This window comes from Pipistrellus kuhlii, unplaced genomic scaffold (assembly GCF_014108245.1).
Source record: "Pipistrellus kuhlii isolate mPipKuh1 unplaced genomic scaffold, mPipKuh1.p scaffold_m20_p_1, whole genome shotgun sequence".
Lineage (NCBI taxonomy): Eukaryota > Metazoa > Chordata > Mammalia > Chiroptera > Vespertilionidae > Pipistrellus > Pipistrellus kuhlii.
The window spans coordinates 24,925,758-24,944,684 of NW_023425404.1; the positions used below are offsets into that span (position 1 = coordinate 24,925,758).

Here is an 18,927-nt window from a genome sequence, read left to right on the forward strand (position 1 = left end):
GCTCGCTGGAACCTGGGAAAGGTCGGATTCCTCCACCCCACCCCGCCCCTTCTTTACACACACACACACACACACACACACACACACACACACACACACACACAACACGCGTTTCCCTCTCCTGGCCCGAGGGCCGGAGAAGGCACCACTGGAAAACACGATCGATTCGTCTGATGGCCAGTGGTGCCTAGAGGTCCCTCCTCCCCAGCACTCTCAGCTTTTAAAGACATTTCCCCACGACTTTCCCGTAAGCAAATCCGAGCAGAATCCGGGCTCCGGGGCGGCTCAGTCCCTTTTGGTAAAGTTCTCAGAACGGACCAGGTGGCCCCGAGCCTCCGAGCCCAAGCCCTGCAGCGCGCCGGGGCCGCGGGCGCCGGGAGGGCGGGCCGGCGGGCGGCGCGGAGTCCCCCGCGGGGTGAGCGCCTCCGGGCGGGAGAGGCGGCCGGGACAGCGCGCCCCGCGGACAGGAGTGCCTGGCCCCCGAAACTAGCCCCATCACTGCTCGCCCCGCTGATGGCAACGTTCAGAAACCCTAACCAAGGAGTAGGTGAGCGGGGCAGGAGAGAATCCGGGGAGTTTGCACCCCGTCTCTCAGGTACGAGCCCTTCCCGGTGACACTGATGCAGCTGCATTAGCGTTAATGGCAGCAGCCCGCTTCTCGTTATTAATTGTCTTTGTGTTTGGATAAAGTCTGTAATCTTCTCCACCACGCCATTAAAATAGGTCGCCTTTTCAATTAAGAACTGTCGTGAGCACAGCAGTCAATTCTCCTAATGAAGATGCGTTATATGTATACATTAAAAAGAAAATAATAATGGAAAAAGCCCGGGTTTTCATCAGACGCGCGATTGCGGAGAGATGCAAGAGAGTTTCTGTAAAATGTAGGGGGTCCTGTAGTGCGTTCAATGCCAGGCTTTTACATAAATTGAAATTTCTGCAGATGAAAGAAAAGCATGCGTATCAAATATGTCCAAACCCGCCTCATTCAGATTTAAAGAGCAAGTACGCTGAGCTCATTTTTCCCCCCAAATGCACCAACCAAGTATAACAACAAAGTCAGTGACTGTCTGCAATATGTCCATAAACTTTTTGGGAGATCCCTTTTAGGGTAGAGATGACCACAGCAGAGTTTGTTGAAAATGCACTGAGCACATTTAGACGCTGTGCAGCCTCTGAGCAAATCCCTCACTCAGCCTGATCATTAGGAGCAAAAACTGTCCAGGCCAGCACCTGCAATTAGTTTTTGTTCCATTCCTTACTTTCCTTCCGCTTCTTCTCTTTTAAAAAACAAATGAAAAGGCAGTGACTCTAGTAGAACTGTTTAAAATCCTATGCCTTCAATTGTTGTAAAAAAAAAAAAAATTAACATTGCAAAATTCTGATGTTGAAGTTTTTAAAATGGTCAAAAATTTTCATTCCTGAATATGAAAGTGGAAAGTTTGCACTTTGAGCAAAAGTGAAGTGTGTGCTGTTCATTTTCTAACCTTGGGAATTGGAGAGCTCTTAGAGAAAAAAGGTCTATGGAGATTTATGTTTTCTTGGTTAATAACAAATTTAAGTTACATCTTTTGCATCTGCAGTACTGTTTTAGACAATTTCTTTTTTTTTTTCTCCTTTCTCCTCTCTCCAGTCAAAGTGAATATTCCCAATGGATCCACATTAAAGCGTTTGAGAAAAAAAAATAAGTCAAATTCTTCTAAGTAGAAGAATAAAGTTCCCAGCAACAGCCAGGCTGGTTTTTTTTTAAGCAACATCAGGTTTGTTTTGTTTTGTTTTGTTTTGTTTTTTTAGGCATGATTTTTTCCCCCTAGGTTTTAGGTGTTATGCCTTTTTTTAAAAATTGGCCTCTTTTTTAAAAATCAACCAGCCCCTTAAAATGATCTGTAAAGAGTGGGAAATTAGATTTTCGATTAAAACCTTATCCCATCTCGGAGGATTACTTTATATTGATTCTTAAATATGGCTACAATTGATGGGCTCTAATTAAAAATCCAAAGGAAAGGTCTGTCATGCCCATATAAAAGAAGCTTTTCATATACGGGGAAATAAAGCTTGTAAAAGGTTACAAATAAAAGATTAGAGATTTATCCAAACCAGTTTAAAGCTTCACTGCGGTTTTCTTTTCTTCCCTTTTTCCTTTCTTACAAAACCATTCCCGGGTCTTTTCCCCCCCAGTTTTAAATGAAGTTTGCAAACAGCCAAGATATTGGACTGTAATGGCTGTTTTATATCAGCTCTGCAAGCTCGAGGCTGCTGCCTGCAGTAGAATTGATTTCAAGGAAACTTCAGGATCGGGAGATGAAAATTATATAAACTGACAGCTACCACCCTTCACCAATCCGTCCACATTCCCATCCACACCCGCCCAACACACACACACACACACACACACACACACACACACACACCCCTCACTTCACTCTCCATCCCTCAGACTCACACACGCCTTTTCTATCCCCCACCCTAACCTTGTCTGCACACACCCTTGGTCCCCACACACTCAGGGACAGGCGCACAGCTCCCAGCTCCCACTCAGCCCATGCACGTCTCACAGCCCCACACCTCACACTTGTCACACAATCTTAATCCGTTTCATTCCGGAGCAACGTGGTCCTCTTTTCCTCTTTTTTTTTTTTTACATTTGGAATTTGCCTCTTACTCTTTTATCAAGATGGCACAATCCTATCTTTGAAGTCATTTCTTCCCCCCTTACCCTCTTTTCTGAAGCAACTGCAAGGCAGAGAATTAGCAACCCAAAGCTTAATTTATAAGTGATCTGCTGCCCAACATTTCTCCCCAAATTCTGCCTGTCTTGCCAATCGTCAGCCTTCATTAAAAATTTAATTAGAGTTAATCTTGTCAAAGTTTTTTTTTAATAAAGACACACCTTAAAACCTAAAGAAAAATGATTTTTTTTTCTAAATTTCGAGGCAATTCTAAGGCAATATACGATCCCCCACTGTCCACTGAGTCGCTGAAATGATTGAAAATTAACCTTCATATTTCTGAAGTAAGTGATCAGGGAGTCTAACTGGCTCCTTTCCCCCTGAGAGGCTGTGTTCTCACAGAATATGAGTTTTGTTCTTAAGAAAAAAAAATTAGCCTAGAAGAACCCCTAGATCTGCTTTCTCCTCCCACTCCCCCACTGGCCCTCACACCAGCGCAGTTAATAAACTTGGAGGAAAGTTTGGAATATTTTAAACTGGCCTGGCATGCAGGGTGGAGACAGTATGGCCAGCAAGCACCAGACGGGAATCTAGATTTCAAAATAGGAATATCAGCCTTTTTTAAAAAAAAAAACTGCATGCAAACTCTGACAAAAAATTTGATTCTCTGTGCATTGGTTTTCTCCATTTAGCTTCTGAATACTTCTTTCTCATATTCGTAGCAAGATCATTGTGGCCATTAAAACCATCCGCTTGTTAATGAAAATTATTTAAAAAACACAAACTACCATAAGTCAGATTCATAGAGAATATAAAAATTAAAGACACAGGATACGGGGGAGGGGAGGAGTTAAACATGAGAAAATACAGTGACTATATAGTTAAGTATACTGGAAGTTCAAAGACTTACTGAAAAATCAAGAGTTAGACTTTTCATCCAAAGAGCCTTTTTCTCCCACCAAGCGTCTAAGATTTTCAGTATAACGACAGCCCAGACCCCTCCCTCCCCCCAAAGCCAGTGGCTTTTGTCCTGACCTGGAGTAGGGTTTGTGGGGACTGTACCTGAGCCCGGCTGGCTGTCAGTCTGCAATTTCCAAAATGACAAGAAGAGGCTGGAAGATAAAGAGCAAGTTCTTACAGGTGAAGAGCAATTTTGCAACTTTTCCAGGAGACATCCAGGAGAAAAGCTGGCTTGCTAGCAACTGCTGCAGAGTCTGGGCAGAATTCCTCTAGAAAGAAAAAGAAAGTCTTTTTTTTTTTTCTTCCTGTCTGCCTCTCTCTGTCTCCAGGTTCTCTTTCTCCTCTGTCTCTGCCTCCCTCTCGCTCAGATCCAATCTTTTTAAGCGCTTCAGCACATTGCTGAGCTAAAGGGAAATTCTCTTTGATAAAGCGGTGTTTCCAGCTTCTGGGTTTTAAAACCTAAATCTATATTCAAATCTGGCTGAAGGTGTGTTCTGGGATTTGTGAAAGCCTCTTAAAGGGGTAAATTTACCAAACCGTGACAAAATCATCACAATCTTACTTTAGACATCTGAAGTGGAGGAGAATTTTAAAGAGACCCTTGTTTATTTAACACTGTCCATTTCCAACTCCTGGTGTATTGGCCCCGCATTGCTGCGAAGTTATTAGACCGGAGGGCAGAGGAGACGCGGGAGCACTCCGCGCCCGGCCGCCGCCTGGGAAAAAGCCCTCCCACTCCCCTCGGCGCCCGGAGCTGCTGGTCCAGCAGAGCCCGCAGGTTGGAGGGGGAGGGGAGGAAGAGGGGATGCAGCTAACTCCACCATCGAAGAAGACATCGAAAAACCTCTACAGCGGCCGTGGGGTCCCCACGACACTGGACCCCAGAGCAGCTAGGTCTCCCAGCCTAAAAATGCCCACTTACTCGGTGGAGACCACGGCGCGCGTTCGGATCTCTCTCCACCCCTCCCCGCCCCCACCGACCCCGAGGCCTCCCTCCGGCCCTTCCCCTCCGCCAGACCGTCCACGTCCAGGTTTCTGTTTTTCGTTCTTTGATGCTTTCAACATCCCTGTGATTAAACACTTTTTTTCCTCCGGGTAGGAAAGAGGCTCTGGCTCAGGGGACCAGGCTGGGTTTGCACCCCGAAAAAGCGCGGGGACTCCGGTCCAGCGCTCCCCTCGAGCGCCGGGCGGGCCAGACCGCCTGCGGCATTTGTCCTCCCCTTTCTCCCCCCACCCCTGCCCCAAAGGAAGGCCTGGAGGGGGGGGGCGACCCCAGGTGTTCCAGCACCGTGGGGGCGGGGGACGACAGAAAGGAGGTCTGTACTCCCCACCCCCCAGCCCGGGCCCCCAGAAAGCCGAGGGTCTCTGCGGACCGAAGCGATCTCGGAGGGCCCGGGAGGAGCCGGGGGGGGGGGGGGGGGGAGGGGGCAGGGAGGAGCCCGGGGCTCGGGGCTCGCGGGGACGTCGAGGCCCGGAGCTCCGGAGACACCTGCGGGCTGCGGCCGCCGAGGGCCCGGCCCCAGCCCGGCCGCGGAGCGCCCGCCGCCTCGCGCGCTCTCCCGTAATGCGCTAATTGCTGTAAATCCCAAGGACGGCCACATTTGATTACACGTACAGCACAAGAACCGACAACAAAGCGGCGAATTAATTACCGACTTCATTAACATAGGTCCCCAAATTAGAGGCAGCGAGCTGCTTCCCTGGGCCCACTCGCCCTGGTGGTGGTGGTTGGTGGTGGTGGCGGTGGTCGGAGGGGAGAGGGTGGTTTTAGGAAGAGATTTTATTTTTCTGTTCTAGCCTGGAGGGCAAAAACAGTCTTCTGCTAGCCCCCCCCCCCCCCTTTTCCCCGCCGTCCCATCCCGGCCCCCCCTCCCCGCCATTCACACAGTCTGGGGTGGTGCCCTTATCCACCCCCCCCCCCAATCTGTTTCTGCTTTTCTGGGGACCCAGGCGCGTTGGAGAGCTGTGGGGTCCCGCTCCCTGGGCCGGGAAGAAAGGCTGGGCTGGGGTCCGCTCTGCCGGGATCGGGTCTCCAGGCGCCGGCACTCTCCAGCCTCCGGCCTCGGCCTCGGGCCGCGGGGGCTGAGTTCGCTCCAGGCCCCGTCCCGCGGGCTCTGGGCGGTGTCTGTTGTCAGCACACACGCTCTCATTCCAGAGGCGCGTCTCCCTCCCCCGGTGCCTCGTCCCAACCAAGCTCCTCTGGTGCTCCCCAAACCGGCCCTCGGGGGTAGACCCGGGGTTCTTGTTCTTTGTAGCCCGCCTCGGGCTTCTTAAAACCCCAAACACCCTGGAGGACCCAGGAGCCCGGGTGTCCTCCCGCTCTGGGGCCCGGGGATGCTTAGGAAGGCGTGCGGAGTGGGAGAGACACGGAGCTTCTGAAACTAGTTTGTTCTTGGACTTGTCGGTCTGTCTGTCTGTGGCTGGCCTACACGCCCACGCCCGGCTCGCAGGCCTCCTCCCTTCACCCCGGCCTGGTCGGACCCTGTTGGAGAAAGCCTACGCGTGCTTTTAAGCTCCAGTCCGACTTGCTTTCTGCATCTGAGCCACACAGATTGCTAAGCGCAGGATCCGTACCCCAGTGAGCCCCAGCCCGCACCCGAGAAGGTTTTTACTTAAATATTTAATCTTCCCATCTTTCGTTGTATGGGTTTCCTTCCTCTCCCCTCTCTAAAACAAAAACAAAACAAAACAAAAGGTGTGTGTGGGGGGGGGGGTGTAGAAGGGAGGACGGGGAGAGGAAGGGAAGGCGGCTAGCAGAGGCCTCCTGCCCATCGTTTTAATTATATAGCCAGTTCCCTTGCTCTGGCCCATAATGTATATTTTAGGCGAGCCCGGTGTCTTTCAGGAACATTCTGGTAATGTCGGAGGCCTGGGTGTGTTGCCTGCTCGTCCCCCCGTGCAGCAAGCGGCCTGTTTTCCTCCCCCTGTTGTGTGTTTTTATTATTTTCCCTCTGGCTTAGATGTGTCAATCATTCTCTCCCTGCCATTGGTTGGAGAGTTTGCGTCAAAAAAGTTGCCAGAGAGGCGCTTTCTCAGCAAATCTCCTTGAGAGCAGAGCCGACCTCAGCTCCAACTCGGCCTCCACTGTTATTAAAAATAAAAAATCGCCCGGGCGGCCCTCACCGCGGCCACTTTTTTTGTATGTATCGCGGAGGGGGCCACGCGCGTTTTTTTCAGCTCCAGCTCCTTTCTGCGTTTTCCGTTGTTAAAATTTTATTTTTCGTTGTGCTTGACTTTTTTTTTTTTTACTTTTATTTTTTATGGAAAGGTGAAGACCGCGAGGTGTATAACTCAATACTCTTGATTTCTTGTAGGCTGGCTGGCTACTTGGGATTTTGAAGGATAACTTGATTTTTTTTTCCCCTCTAACCTCCCATGCGGCGGTAAGGTAAGCGTCCATCTGTGTAGTCTGTCTGTCTCTAGAAGTCCCTCTGTCCACCATCACCCCGAGGCCTCCCACAGGCCGACCGATGCGTCTCCGCGAACGTGGCTTTCTGCTAAAGGCGGATGCAGTTTGTCCCTTGTCCGTGTTGAGGTGTAACAAGGACCATTGAGAAAAAACGCAGGAGCTGGCGGCGGGGGCAGCGGCCGGAGGCAGGGAGGGAGCGCGCTCCCGGGTTCTCCGCTTCCGCAAAACGGCGTGCAAACTCACAGGGTTTGGTGTGTTTTTTTTGGTGTGGTTTGGTGTGTTTTTTTCGGGGGGGGGGCGATTGTTTGTGGTTCTGTTTTATGTCTACGCCCATTCTGGGCTTCTTCCTGCGAGCTGTACGTTTTGGCCCTGGGCTGTGGTTTGGGCCGTTCGGATGGATCAGAACGAAGGGCGTTTTCAGAGCCTGAGACAAAAAGATGCATCTGGAGCTAGAGGGACGGATAGTAACAACACCGGCACCTCCCGGGCCGGCGCCCCCAAAGCCCGCTGGCTCGCGGGTCTCCGGGCGCGGACAGCCTCCGGCCCAGCCCTAACGCAGGAGAACCCAGAGGGTAACCGAGGAGTCCGGAGCGCCGGCAGCTCCGGTCGGTCCCCTCTTCCCAGGCCTAAAGCAGCCAGCAGCTCACCGAGCTTCACTCCCTGTGTCCAGCCTCTTCCAAAGCTTCCAGGTCTCTCTCTCTCTCTGTCTCTGTCTCTCTCAACACCTCCCCTCCCCCGATCAACCTCTCCCCCACCCCCCCCCACTCTTGGGACGGCAATATCCCCTCCCCCCGTGGTGGTTGTGGTCCCGATCCAGTCCCTAGGCCGGGCTAGCCTCTGAGAGTCGTTTCCCTGCCGGATTTTGCTGGCCGCGGTCCCGGGGCCCCGCGCCGCCCTCCGCGCGCCCCTGGGGGGCAACGCGGCGCCGAGGGCCCTGCTCCGCCCCGGCCGCGGCGGGCCCGGGACGGGAACCTTCCGTGGGGAGGCGGCCCCTCGGCGGCTCGCGGGCCCGGGCAGCGGGGGGCGGGCTGGCGCGCCGGCTCGCACCCTCCCACCACCCCCTCCCCGGGCTGGGAGGCCAGGGGCTGGCGCGGCCCGGGCTGGGGCGGAGGGGAGCGCTGCGGCCCGGCCTCCGCTCGGGGTCTGCCTGGGGAGAACCTTCAAAACATCTCAACCGGCACTCGGCCTGGGCAACGTCTTCGGTGCAGATGCGTTCAAGTGACTCTTGAAAGCACGGTCCGATTTCAGGCCAGATTTTTGGAAAGCCAAGTTCCCCATCAGACTTCCGAGTTGGCTTTTCCCCTTCCTTTTACCGTGGGGCGAGGGAAGCAGGGCCTGGAGCGGCGGATGACTTGGGGAGGGCACGGCAGTCGCCCTGGGACATTCTGCCTCCCTCCCTGCGGCTGCCTGGCCGCTGAGGCTTTCTCCGCGCCTCGGGACGCGGTCCCGGCTCCCAAGTCTCCGCGCCCGAGCGGAGTGGGCGCGGAGACCCCTCCCCCGAGGAGGGAGACACCCGGCCTTCTCCTCGCCTTCATGCATGGCCGAGGCCCACCCTTCTGGCACGTTCCTGCCTCTTCCCTCGCGGGTGGCCGCATGGTTTGGCTCCCGGGGGCCAGAAACTTTGGAGTTCGCCGCAGAGAGGCCGCCGCGCCGGCTGCGTCCGCGGTGCGCCCCGTCCCCGCGCTCCTCGCCGCCCCGCCGCAGGCCCGCCGCCAGCCCGCCGAGTTTTGTTTCCTCTCCATCAGGCAGAAAATTAACCAGCCCGGGCGCCGGGCAGAGCGGAGCACGGCGGCCTGTAATTAAGGGGACGTGTGCCCCTCGGATTATCTCGTTAGTTTATCAAGAAAACATTTATTATAATTAATTCTCGTACGGGGTAATTATGATTGAGCGAGGACACAGCAACTGGTAGATAGGCTCCTTGGAAGAAAACACACACACACACACACACACACACACACACACACACACACACACTCACACTCACACATACTCACGAGGCGGTGAGGGGGAGAGGGAGGGAGGGGGGAGCGACAGATTGCACGAATTGACCGTTAGATATAAGGCGGAGCGGGCCGAGGCGGCCAGTGGAGCCGGACCCGGGGCTGCGAGGCTGCCGGGCTGCGGGGCTGGCAGCGGCGGGGACGCCCGAGTCACTGGCCGCCCGCGCGTCCACCGCCTGCTTCTTCTAGGGTAAGATTCTCCAGTGGCCACTTCCGGAGCGGTGCTTTTGCGGTTTATATTCTTGGGAGGAAAAAAAAGGGTAATTCTGTTTTCTTTCTAGGCTCTGCTGAGAGAGGAAGGGAGGAAGGCGTGCGGGCAGGGCTTTGAAAGTTAGGTGGAAGGGCCTGCGGGCTCTCTCCTTTGGGAGCGGATAGGATACCAAGGCTGGATGGTGAGAGTTCCCCCCATAGTTTCGTTCTTGGAGCACTTTCTTCTAAAGATGAACCCGGTAGTGATGAGGGGAGACGGTCCGCCCCGGGGGTTTTAGCCACGTTGCGGTGGTGAGGGCAAAGGAGCCCCAACAGGATCGCTGTCCCGCGGCTTTCGGTCTGTTACCACTTTTAATATTGAAATATGCTGCTTGAAGGTAGGATGTGTCAGGCGTTTCTAATTGGGTGAGAGCGCTGCATGTAAGAACGGACACTTCCATGTTTATCCTGTGCACCGGATAGGATTTTGTCTTTTTCTGTGGTAGTTCAGAACTTGCCAATATGAGGTGAGGTTGTATTAAACAAGGAAGAACTTCAGTTTACAGGCGATTTAAACAAACAAAAGACTGCATTTTAAAGCAATATTATTTCCATGGCTTCCAAATAAGTGTCTTGAAAAGAGACTAAAAAACATCATGTCTTTGTTGTACGACCAACTAAATTAGTATTCCTATGAGATCATACAAACGCCCCCAAGAAGGACATTTATAAAAATTATATTAAATTAGGTCCGAGGGTGGAAAGAATAACTTGTGCTATGAATTTAAGTCGGGAAGAAGTGAAAATTAAAAAGGAAACAAAAAAGAGAAATTGGGATGAACTTGCAGTAACCTCGTGCCATTTGTGAAACTTTGTGTCTCTACCTTTTAAGCCATCTAACGATGAAAGCCCATCATCATTAAAATTCAGTAAGACCTCTGTAAAAGTAAGAAGGAACTTCGCCTAACCTCGAATCCGCCATTTTGGAGCAAACTCTCAGAGTGTCAAAGTTGCAAAGCAGAGATCCTTGCAGGAGAGGTGCCATCTCTTAGGAAAATAAAAGCCAGATTTGCCAGCAGCCGGCCTATATTCATGTCCATTTGGGACCCCTTGGCTCGGGGGAGTGAGAGACAGCCAGCTGAAGAAAGTAAATAACTTCCTTTGCTTCCTTTCTTTTCTCTCTCCCCGAGCTCTTTTTCTTGTAGGATTGTAGGAAATTTGAAAGGTAGGGAGAAATGACACTGGTTTCACAACTTTGGGTGTTTGTGTATCTACTTTCTTCAAAACCTAAAATGTTCAAAAGGCGGCTAGGGTTAACAGGAAACTGCTGGAGCAGTGAAGACCCAAATGTCCGAAAATTTGCCTCCCGCAGGACCTGCAGCCTCCACACATCAAAATCAACATGGAAGCAGCTCGAGCTGCAAACGTGCATGCACCCTTTCTCCCTGCAGATGTGGGGCCTCTCATTTTCTGATTGGTGGGATTCTAACTTGACTTCAGAATTGCGAGCAAACCCTGTGCCAGTCTTGAAGAATTCTCTCTCTCTCTCTCTCTCTCTCTCTCTCTCTCTCTCTCTCTCTCTCTCTCTCTCTCTGATTACGTATTTGATGGGTATCTATTAAAAGTTCGATTTTTGTTTATTTAGCTTTGGCTCTATACACATTATAATCAGGGTTCTCCAGAACCCTAATAAATCTGTTACTTGCCTCAAAATCTAATTACCCAGGCTACTAATTAGGTGAAAATGATGACTGGAAATGACTTTAAGTGTGGAATAATAGTGGTTAGGCAGTTTTCTCAAGTTTGTCGATTAGCAAGTTGACATTTTAGATGTTAAATGCACTGATATTTTAGGTTACAAGCTGTCGCAAGTGGTGAAAAAGCTAAGATAATTAAAATCAGCCTCGGAAAGGCAACAGTCTGGGGAGGTAGATTTCTTGAATTGTTTTTTTGTTTCTCACCCATGGGCTTTGTTATCAGCATTATTTATTTAGCCGAAGAGTTCTTTGTCTCTGCAAATGGCCCCAATCAAGTTTTGTTTGAGACAATTAGCTAGTGCCAGCCAATGAGTCCTATGCAAATGCAGGGATAGGAATGCGGTGTGTGCATTTGAAGGCGTGGGGTTTTGTTCTTCGGGGCCGGCTGATGGTAATTGCTTTCTTCGGGTACTTTTTTTTTTAAGTTTAGGGTGGGGGTGGGGAAGACAGGTTTATCAGGTCTCCATCCCTTCCAGTTTCACAGTAGCTGGGGGGTTGGGTAAGTGGGGAGCAGGTCTGCAAACTCTTTAAAAGCCTCTGCCCTGAGTAGCCCGGGCTGTTTTTTTTTTAAGTTAGTGGCGAAACGTGGAAGGGCTGCTGCCTGCGAAGCAGTAAACCAGCACCTCTTGTTTGTTTGTTTGCTTTGCCCTTAGTTCCACCACGCCAGACCCGCCCACCAAGGACCCTGAATCTGTCCGGCCCCGGCGACGCAGGACCTTCTGGCTGGGTCCCCCCGCTTTGGGCTGACTTTGCGCCTCCTAACAACCTTAGCATGATGTCTTATCTTAAGCAACCGCCTTACCCAGTCAATGGACTGAGCCTGACCACGTCGGGCATGGACTTGCTGCACCCCTCGGTGGGCTACCCGGGTAAGTGAGCCCCGCGATACGCCCGCCCCGCCCCGCAGGGACGTGACACCCCTAACCCCCGGGAGCGCCGGGCGGGCTGGAGGTGATGCTGCCCTGGCTCCGGGCGAAATCCCCACTGGGTTTGCCTCCGGGAAGCAGCTCGGAGCGCCTGGACGGAGGAGCGGGGCTGGCGGGGAGCGAGCACACAACATCACGTCGCTGGTTCTGTGGGCGGACAGGGGACGCAGAATGGAGTGGAGCGAGGGAGGTTTCTGCCCTGGTCATTTGGGGGCGACAGGCCCTTGCCCGTAGGTCGAAGCGCAGTTCCTCGGAGGTACCTACCCTCTGCCTCTCCCTCGGGCTGGGCTTCCGCTCCGCCCTCCAGCTCCGCGCTAACCCCAAAAGGTGTGACGGAGCGCGGGTGCGGCTGCCTTCCGAACCTGGCGGACTTTTTATATATTTTTTTTTAAGTCCTCACCGAAGGAGGAGGAGGAAATGTGCCCCCATTTTAAAGACGGAGGAACAAAGGCCCTTGGATCTCCAGTAGGATCGAGATCCGCCCCACCAATCCGAGCTGGGGGCCCTCGGGGATCTCTGACTCCCCGGAATGGGTTTTTCTTTTTGTTTGTAGTGTTTTCGGGGTTTGTTATGGAGGCTTTTTGTGTTTTCTTTTCTTTTTTTTTCCTTTTTTGTCTTCCTTGATTTCATTCGTTTTGGCAGCTTTCGAAGGGACGCTCTGGCTGGAGAGATCGCCGAAATCAGGCGGCACGGGGCTCCCCTGATAGGGGCGCTGTGCGCCCCGAGACCTCCAGTGCGCGCTGGAGGGGCCCGGCCGCCGGGCGGGGTGGGGCGAACGCTGTGGGCTCCGCTTGGAAGGCGGGGAGGACCGGGGGAGGGAGGGCTGTGGAGTCCGGGTTGGGGCCGGAGCGGGGGTGGGGGGAGCTGGAGCACCCGCAGAGACCCCTGTGACTGAGAAACTGCTCCCCCACCCTAAAGGGCCCTGGGCTTCTTGTCCCGCAGCCACCCCCCGGAAACAGCGCCGGGAGAGGACGACGTTCACCCGGGCGCAGCTAGACGTGCTGGAAGCGCTGTTTGCTAAGACCCGGTATCCAGACATCTTCATGCGGGAGGAGGTGGCACTGAAAATCAACTTGCCTGAGTCCAGGGTTCAGGTAGGGCCGCTGTAGACAGCCCTACCCCTCCGAACCGCGCCACCCTTCCCCCAGCACGGTGTGCGCAGAGGGCTCAGGGGAGTCCCAGGTGTTTGAGATGACCCAGGGAGGGCTTGAAACTAAACCTTCCTCAGGAGGCCAGCACACTTGCCTGAGGCTCCTTGAGTGCCTGATTTCTTCTCCTAGAGCTTTTTTATCCCTCCACCCCCAATCCGTGCTGCCAGCCAAGGGTCTTCCTCAGGTGCAAAGGAAGACGAGGGATTGAGCCTCAGTGAGGAAGCACAGCCCTGGAAGTCTTGGGTACCTGGCCCGCAGAGGCCCAGCCTTGGCGGGCGGCAGAAGGCAAATACTGCCACACAATATGTTAGTACTTCCCTTCCCCTGTGTACAAAGCCGCCCCCCGTTCTCTCATTCACTTTTAAGGGTGGAAGAAGCTTAGCTCCCAGGTGGTCCCAATATTCTTACAGATGAAGAAACCGTAGGTGATTTGCTCAAGGTCACACGTCGGTTGGTGGTAGAGGTAGGCTGTGGGATCAGCTGGTGCTCTGAAATGATGCAAGAGTGTTTTCTTTGACATTTCAGGGATTGAACAGAATTTGCTAGCTCGGAGCCATGTAGCAGATACAATATCTGCATAACATCCCTGGTGACCCCTCTCCCCTTCCCTGAGGCCCCCTTAACCTGACCTTAAGCTGGAGAGGGAAAGTAAAGTTTAACTTTCCTGGAACTCGTATCCCATGCAGAGTTCTGCAAGAATGATTAGCACCTAAACTTACCTGTACACCTGAGACCTCCCTTCAGCTGGGACACATCAGAGGGAACTGCAAGCCAGGAAAGAGGCTTTTTCAAAATGAGATGGAAGAACTTCTTTGGTTTAAATAAGTCTTCACTGAAAGAAAATAAATGACCAGAATGGTTGGTGATGCTTCACTCAGCTTTGGTAGCATCGTTCTTACCACAGAACACTCACATGGGGAGTTGATCAAAGAGGGCGGCTAAGGACGTGTTGCCCAGAAAATGCTAGCAGTTTCTCTGATAATCCCCCTCCCACCCTGAACACAGCTCCTTCATTATAGAGCTGGGACAGCGCTGGTAAAAAGAATTGCCTGATTGCAGGCAGAGGCTGAAGTTGACAAACATATGAGCAGAATACAGGAAACTGAATCTAGGTGCTGATGGCACTACCCTGAAGGCACAGATTCTAATCTCACACTTGAGCCTAGTAGGGAAGTCCTTGAGCTCAAAGCCGAGCACCTAGGAGACACTCCACTTAACATAAAGTTTTGCCCCAGATATGTACACTGGTAATAATTTAATAAAAAGATAAATTATAAAATAATAAAAGAAAGTTTTGCTCCACAGTGGCTTTCAGACCTCCTTCCTCACTTCCCCTTGGAGCTTTCTTTTGTGAGTCTTTCTAGGAGAGACAAGAAGCAGAGTGATGAAACCAACCTCCATACTAGCAATGGCTCCCTAGTAGATGGACTGTAGACTGTTTGAATGTACACTGATCTTGTTGGCATAGAACAACAGAATTGCTTTCACTCCCTTGTGTTTTTCTCCAAAAGACATAAATACATTCTATCCCATTGTGAGAGAGTCCCAAAACACAGCTGGGCCTGTGCGTATGTGTGTATTCGAGGTGAAGCAACATAGAGAAGTGAGATGGAGAATGGTTAGCCACATGATTGGTCTTAAATTTTATTCTAGGTTGGGGGTAAAGCAGAGTCAAATGCTTTTAAACAGAGACTCCCCAACATTTTTTCACAATTGCAGGAGCATATATGTGAGAGTACTATACACTAGGTTTTCAGTGGCAGGAGAGTTTATCAGCTCCTCTGTCCATGCAGGAGAGATTATATAACCTGGGAGCCACCCTGGTTCTTAAGGAGTTGTGTGAAACCACATTAAAGAAGTTTCTTTCCCTTTCAAGGTATGGTTCAAGAACCGAAGAGCTAAGTGCCGCCAGCAGCAGCAGCAGCAACAGAACGGAGGTCAGAACAAAGTGAGGCCTGCCAAAAAGAAGACATCTCCGGCTCGGGAAGTGAGTTCAGAGAGTGGAACGAGTGGCCAGTTCACTCCCCCCTCTAGCACCTCAGTCCCAGCCATTTCCAGCAGCAGTGCTCCTGTGTCTATCTGGAGCCCAGCCTCCATCTCCCCACTCTCAGATCCCTTGTCCACCTCCTCCTCCTGCATGCAGAGGTCCTATCCCATGACCTATACTCAGGCTTCAGGTTATAGTCAAGGATATGCTGGCTCAACTTCCTACTTCGGGGGCATGGACTGTGGATCTTACTTGAGCCCTATGCATCACCAGCTTCCTGGACCAGGGGCCACCCTCAGCCCTATGGGTACCAATGCAGTTACCAGCCATCTCAATCAGTCCCCAGCTTCCCTCTCCACCCAGGGATATGGAGCTTCAAGCTTGGGTTTTAACTCCACCACTGATTGCTTGGATTATAAGGACCAAACTGCCTCCTGGAAGCTTAACTTCAATGCTGACTGCTTGGATTATAAAGATCAGACATCCTCGTGGAAATTCCAGGTTTTGTGAAGACCTGTAGAACCTCTTTTTGTGGGTGATTTTTAACTATACCAGGCTGGACATTCCAGTTTTAGCCAGGCATTGGTTAAAAGAGTTAGATGGAATGATACTCAGACTCATCTTCTGATCAATGTTTCAGGAGGCATAGAAGGAAATATGAAGGTCCTTAGAGGGACCCACCAACCAGCAACCTGAAATGGACAAACCAATTTACTTAAGATCCTGTCATAGTTTTTAGATCATTGGTTTTCCGGATTCTCAAAGTGATCAAAAGCATCCTAGCCATGTACAACCAAACACCACCAAAAATAAAAGCAAAACGAAATTGTGAGGTGAAGGAGGGGAGGACATAGCCTTCTTAAGCAGAGGTGTTCCAATGTTTTAGCCAATCCTTGGTTGAATCTTAGGAATGGACAGTGTCTCAAGCTCTCTCACGTTTCATGACCAACTGTTAGTTGGCACTGAAAACCTTTTCAGGGCTGTGTGAATTGTGCGACTGATTGTCCTAGATGCACTACTTTATTTAAAAAATAATGTTCATAAGGAGTCAATATGTAGTTTTAAGAGACAATCAGTGTGTGTCTTATATAAATGGTACATCTGTGGTTTTTAATCTGTGCTAGACTTCAAAACTGTGATCTCCTGTTATTGTATGCAACCTTGAACTCCACCTCTGCAGGGGTTCTTCTGTGATTAAATAGGTTATAATTATAAGCAAAATTCAGAGCAACTGAGTCCTTACCTAAAAAGATTACCTTTGGCTGAATGGGAGCTGTACTGAAACTTGACAACAAAATGTCTCTGGACAAGGAGAGTGAGAGAAGAGAAACGAAAGGACACCGATTCATCTGTGATTTACTGTTGGTAAACCTGGCAGTAAAGAGACATTGGTCAATCGCTCTGACCCTGATGAATTTATGAACTGAGATCATTGTTGTTTATGCTTGCAGATGTTAACTGGAAAAAATGATATATGCATAAACTTTTCTTCCCGGATTTGGCAGATATGTATAATTATATTAAAATGGTTCTAGCACAACATTGGGTCCAGTTTAATTGTATACCATTATTTATAAGGGAGAAGTCTTTTTCTTCCTAAAACATGTTTTTCTTGGGTTAGGGAGCAGACTTTATTTTTAAATTTTGGAGGATCTAATCTAAGGATGGAGTAGAAATGAATGACTGTGGTACGTAAAGTGTTTGTGACTTTCATCAGGGTTGCTCTGAAACTGAATCAAGAGACCAACAGTCATTAGGATCTTGTCTCCTTGCTTCCCCCTTCCACTACCCCCCTCTGCATACCCTACTATTTCTTAGGCATTTTATTACTATGTTTTAATATAAATCAACTTTTTAAGCAAGAAGGGTAAAACTGTAGAACCTCAGAGAAAATGAGAATGAAAAGAATTCTGTGTTTTTATTCTCTTATTTGATTAAGGGGACTTTTTTTTTTAGCTTCAAAAACAATTGAGGTAAACATGAGTGAATGTAATCAGAATCTGAAAGCAATCCAGGCAGAAATGATTTCTGAACAAAGGAGTTTCAGAAAAGTTTTAAAACCTATAATTTGAGTAGCTGAACATAAGGCACTCTGGTCATTTTTTTTTTTTTTTTAAAGCAAGTGTTGAGGGAGGAAAAATAGGTCCCTTCTCAGTTGTATCTGCGTTTTGTAGGGCAATCACTAGAGTCAAATGGGCCAATGATCCTGGTTTAAGCTCATTGGAAACTTCTGATGCTCTCTAAGTTTGACCAAAATTAAGTGACTCTTGATTGTAACTATTCAAATGAAGGTTAGCAGTTGCAACCATTTTGTTTTCTGGCTATTGTTTATTTTTCCTGTCCCTGGGTGCGCTTGTTCTCTTAAACCCTACATCATCTTGCCTGATGGTTTTTTTCTGCTTAAAAAAAAAAATGCAATCATTCACACTTAATACTAGAGGCAAAACTTGGTGGCAAGAATTCCCTGTACCTACTGATAACATCCACCCTACTATAGATTACGTCAAAGTGAAATCAGGGCGGAGAGAGACTTTATACTTTTGTGGGTCTGGGGTCGTTTGCTCCCAGCTTTTCTCACGCAGTTAAGTAGGCAGATCCAGAATAACTTCTCACACAGTCTGTCAGCTTTGAAGATGCCCTACAAAGCGTCAGAAAAGTCATTCTTTAAAAACAAGAAAGGCTGCTCTGCAAATAATGCAGTTAAGTTAGCAGCTTCTCTCCAGATACGTTTTCTTTTTTGAAAGGATGAGGTCAGAAAACGGCGCTATCTGCCCCTCAGAAACAAATTTTGTCGTCACTTTTGCAATACTTTGTTTTAACAGGCCACGCAGTTAAGCCCCTAAGTAGAGATGAATTTCTCCCCCCCCACCCCCAACACCCACCCACAGGCACCGGAGCGGGGGACAGGCCGGAAGGGGCAGCGTTTTCTGAGACCAAGAGCTCTGACCTTCCCAGTCAAGGCCGGGCTTCATCACCACGTTGAGCCCCAAGGTGATGGTAATGATGGTTGGTGTGGAAAGGACGACCCCTCCTTCTTCCGCGCATTGGCGATCTACGTAGACGGGAAATGGCGAGATAATGGCCGTGTTTGGGGGGATGGGGGGGATGTGAGTCCTACTGAGGTCTGCTGCCCCCTACCTTTATCTTTCCCAGAAAGACTTCTCTTTGTGTTTCACCTTGGGAGTGCCTCTTCGCCGATAAGGAACATTCTATCAGGCCGGCAAGTTCCGGCTTTCTAACCTCTGAGATTTAGATAATGGTCAGTCTCCTCAACTCCTCCGGCCCTTGCTTCCTTCTAATCTCGCCTGCCCCCGAGCGACCCACCCGGGCCGCTCCGCCCGGAAGGCTGCGGGTTGGGTGCGCAGCGGCGGGCGCGGGCGAGGGCCAGGGCCCTCTGCTGCAGTGCTTCCTGAGCCCGGGCCGCCCCATCGGGGCCTCCGGGGAAAGCTGGTCCCTGCCCCGGGCCTGCCGGCCGCAGGCCCTCCCCGCTCCCCTCCCTCCGATCGGAGCGGGCCCTCTGCGGCGCCCAGCCGGACCCTGGCCTGGGCCCGACGCCCCGCGCCCCGGCCGCCCGTGCGGGCGCCCCGACCCTGAAGTCAGACCCGGACTCGGGCGCGGCCTCGGCGCCGGCGCCGGGGACTTCGTGGCCTGGCTCCGGGGCGCGTGGGAACGTCCGGCCGGAGGCCAGAGGGAGAGGACGGCGAGCCGGGCCCCGCGGGCCGCGGAGGGGACTGGGAAGCCCGTGGCCTCTCCCTCGGCTCCCGGGGGTTTGGGGGTGATGGGGGCGGGGGGCAGGGGAGAGGCACCGCAGACGCTGGGTCTCCCACCCGCGAAGAAGGGCGAGAAGGCCGCCCCAGCCGCAGCAGCGACCCCAGGCCA

The 18,927-nt window shown here is 51.3% G+C and overlaps 1 protein-coding gene across 3 annotated transcripts; it reads left to right on the plus strand.

Moving 5' to 3' along the window:
- Nucleotides 1–6,886: 6,886 nt before the first annotated feature.
- On the plus strand, nt 6,887–16,588 carry OTX2 (orthodenticle homeobox 2). Of its 3 annotated transcripts, XM_036435744.1 has the most exons (4): nt 6,887–7,014; nt 11,638–11,853; nt 12,829–13,004; nt 14,938–16,588. In XM_036435744.1, the coding sequence occupies exons 2-4, from the start codon at nt 11,757–11,759 to the stop codon at nt 15,556–15,558; spliced, it is 894 nt and encodes a 297-aa protein (XP_036291637.1). In that variant the 5' UTR covers nt 6,887–7,014; nt 11,638–11,756; the 3' UTR covers nt 15,559–16,588. The 3 variants fall into 3 exon arrangements, with proteins under 3 accessions (XP_036291637.1, XP_045436247.1, XP_036291654.1); XM_045580291.1 differs by lacking the exon at nt 6,887–7,014 and having other exon boundaries at nt 10,832–11,853; XM_036435761.2 differs by lacking the exon at nt 6,887–7,014 and having other exon boundaries at nt 10,834–11,853; nt 12,853–13,004.
- The last annotated feature ends 2,339 nt before the right edge of the window (nt 16,589–18,927 follow it).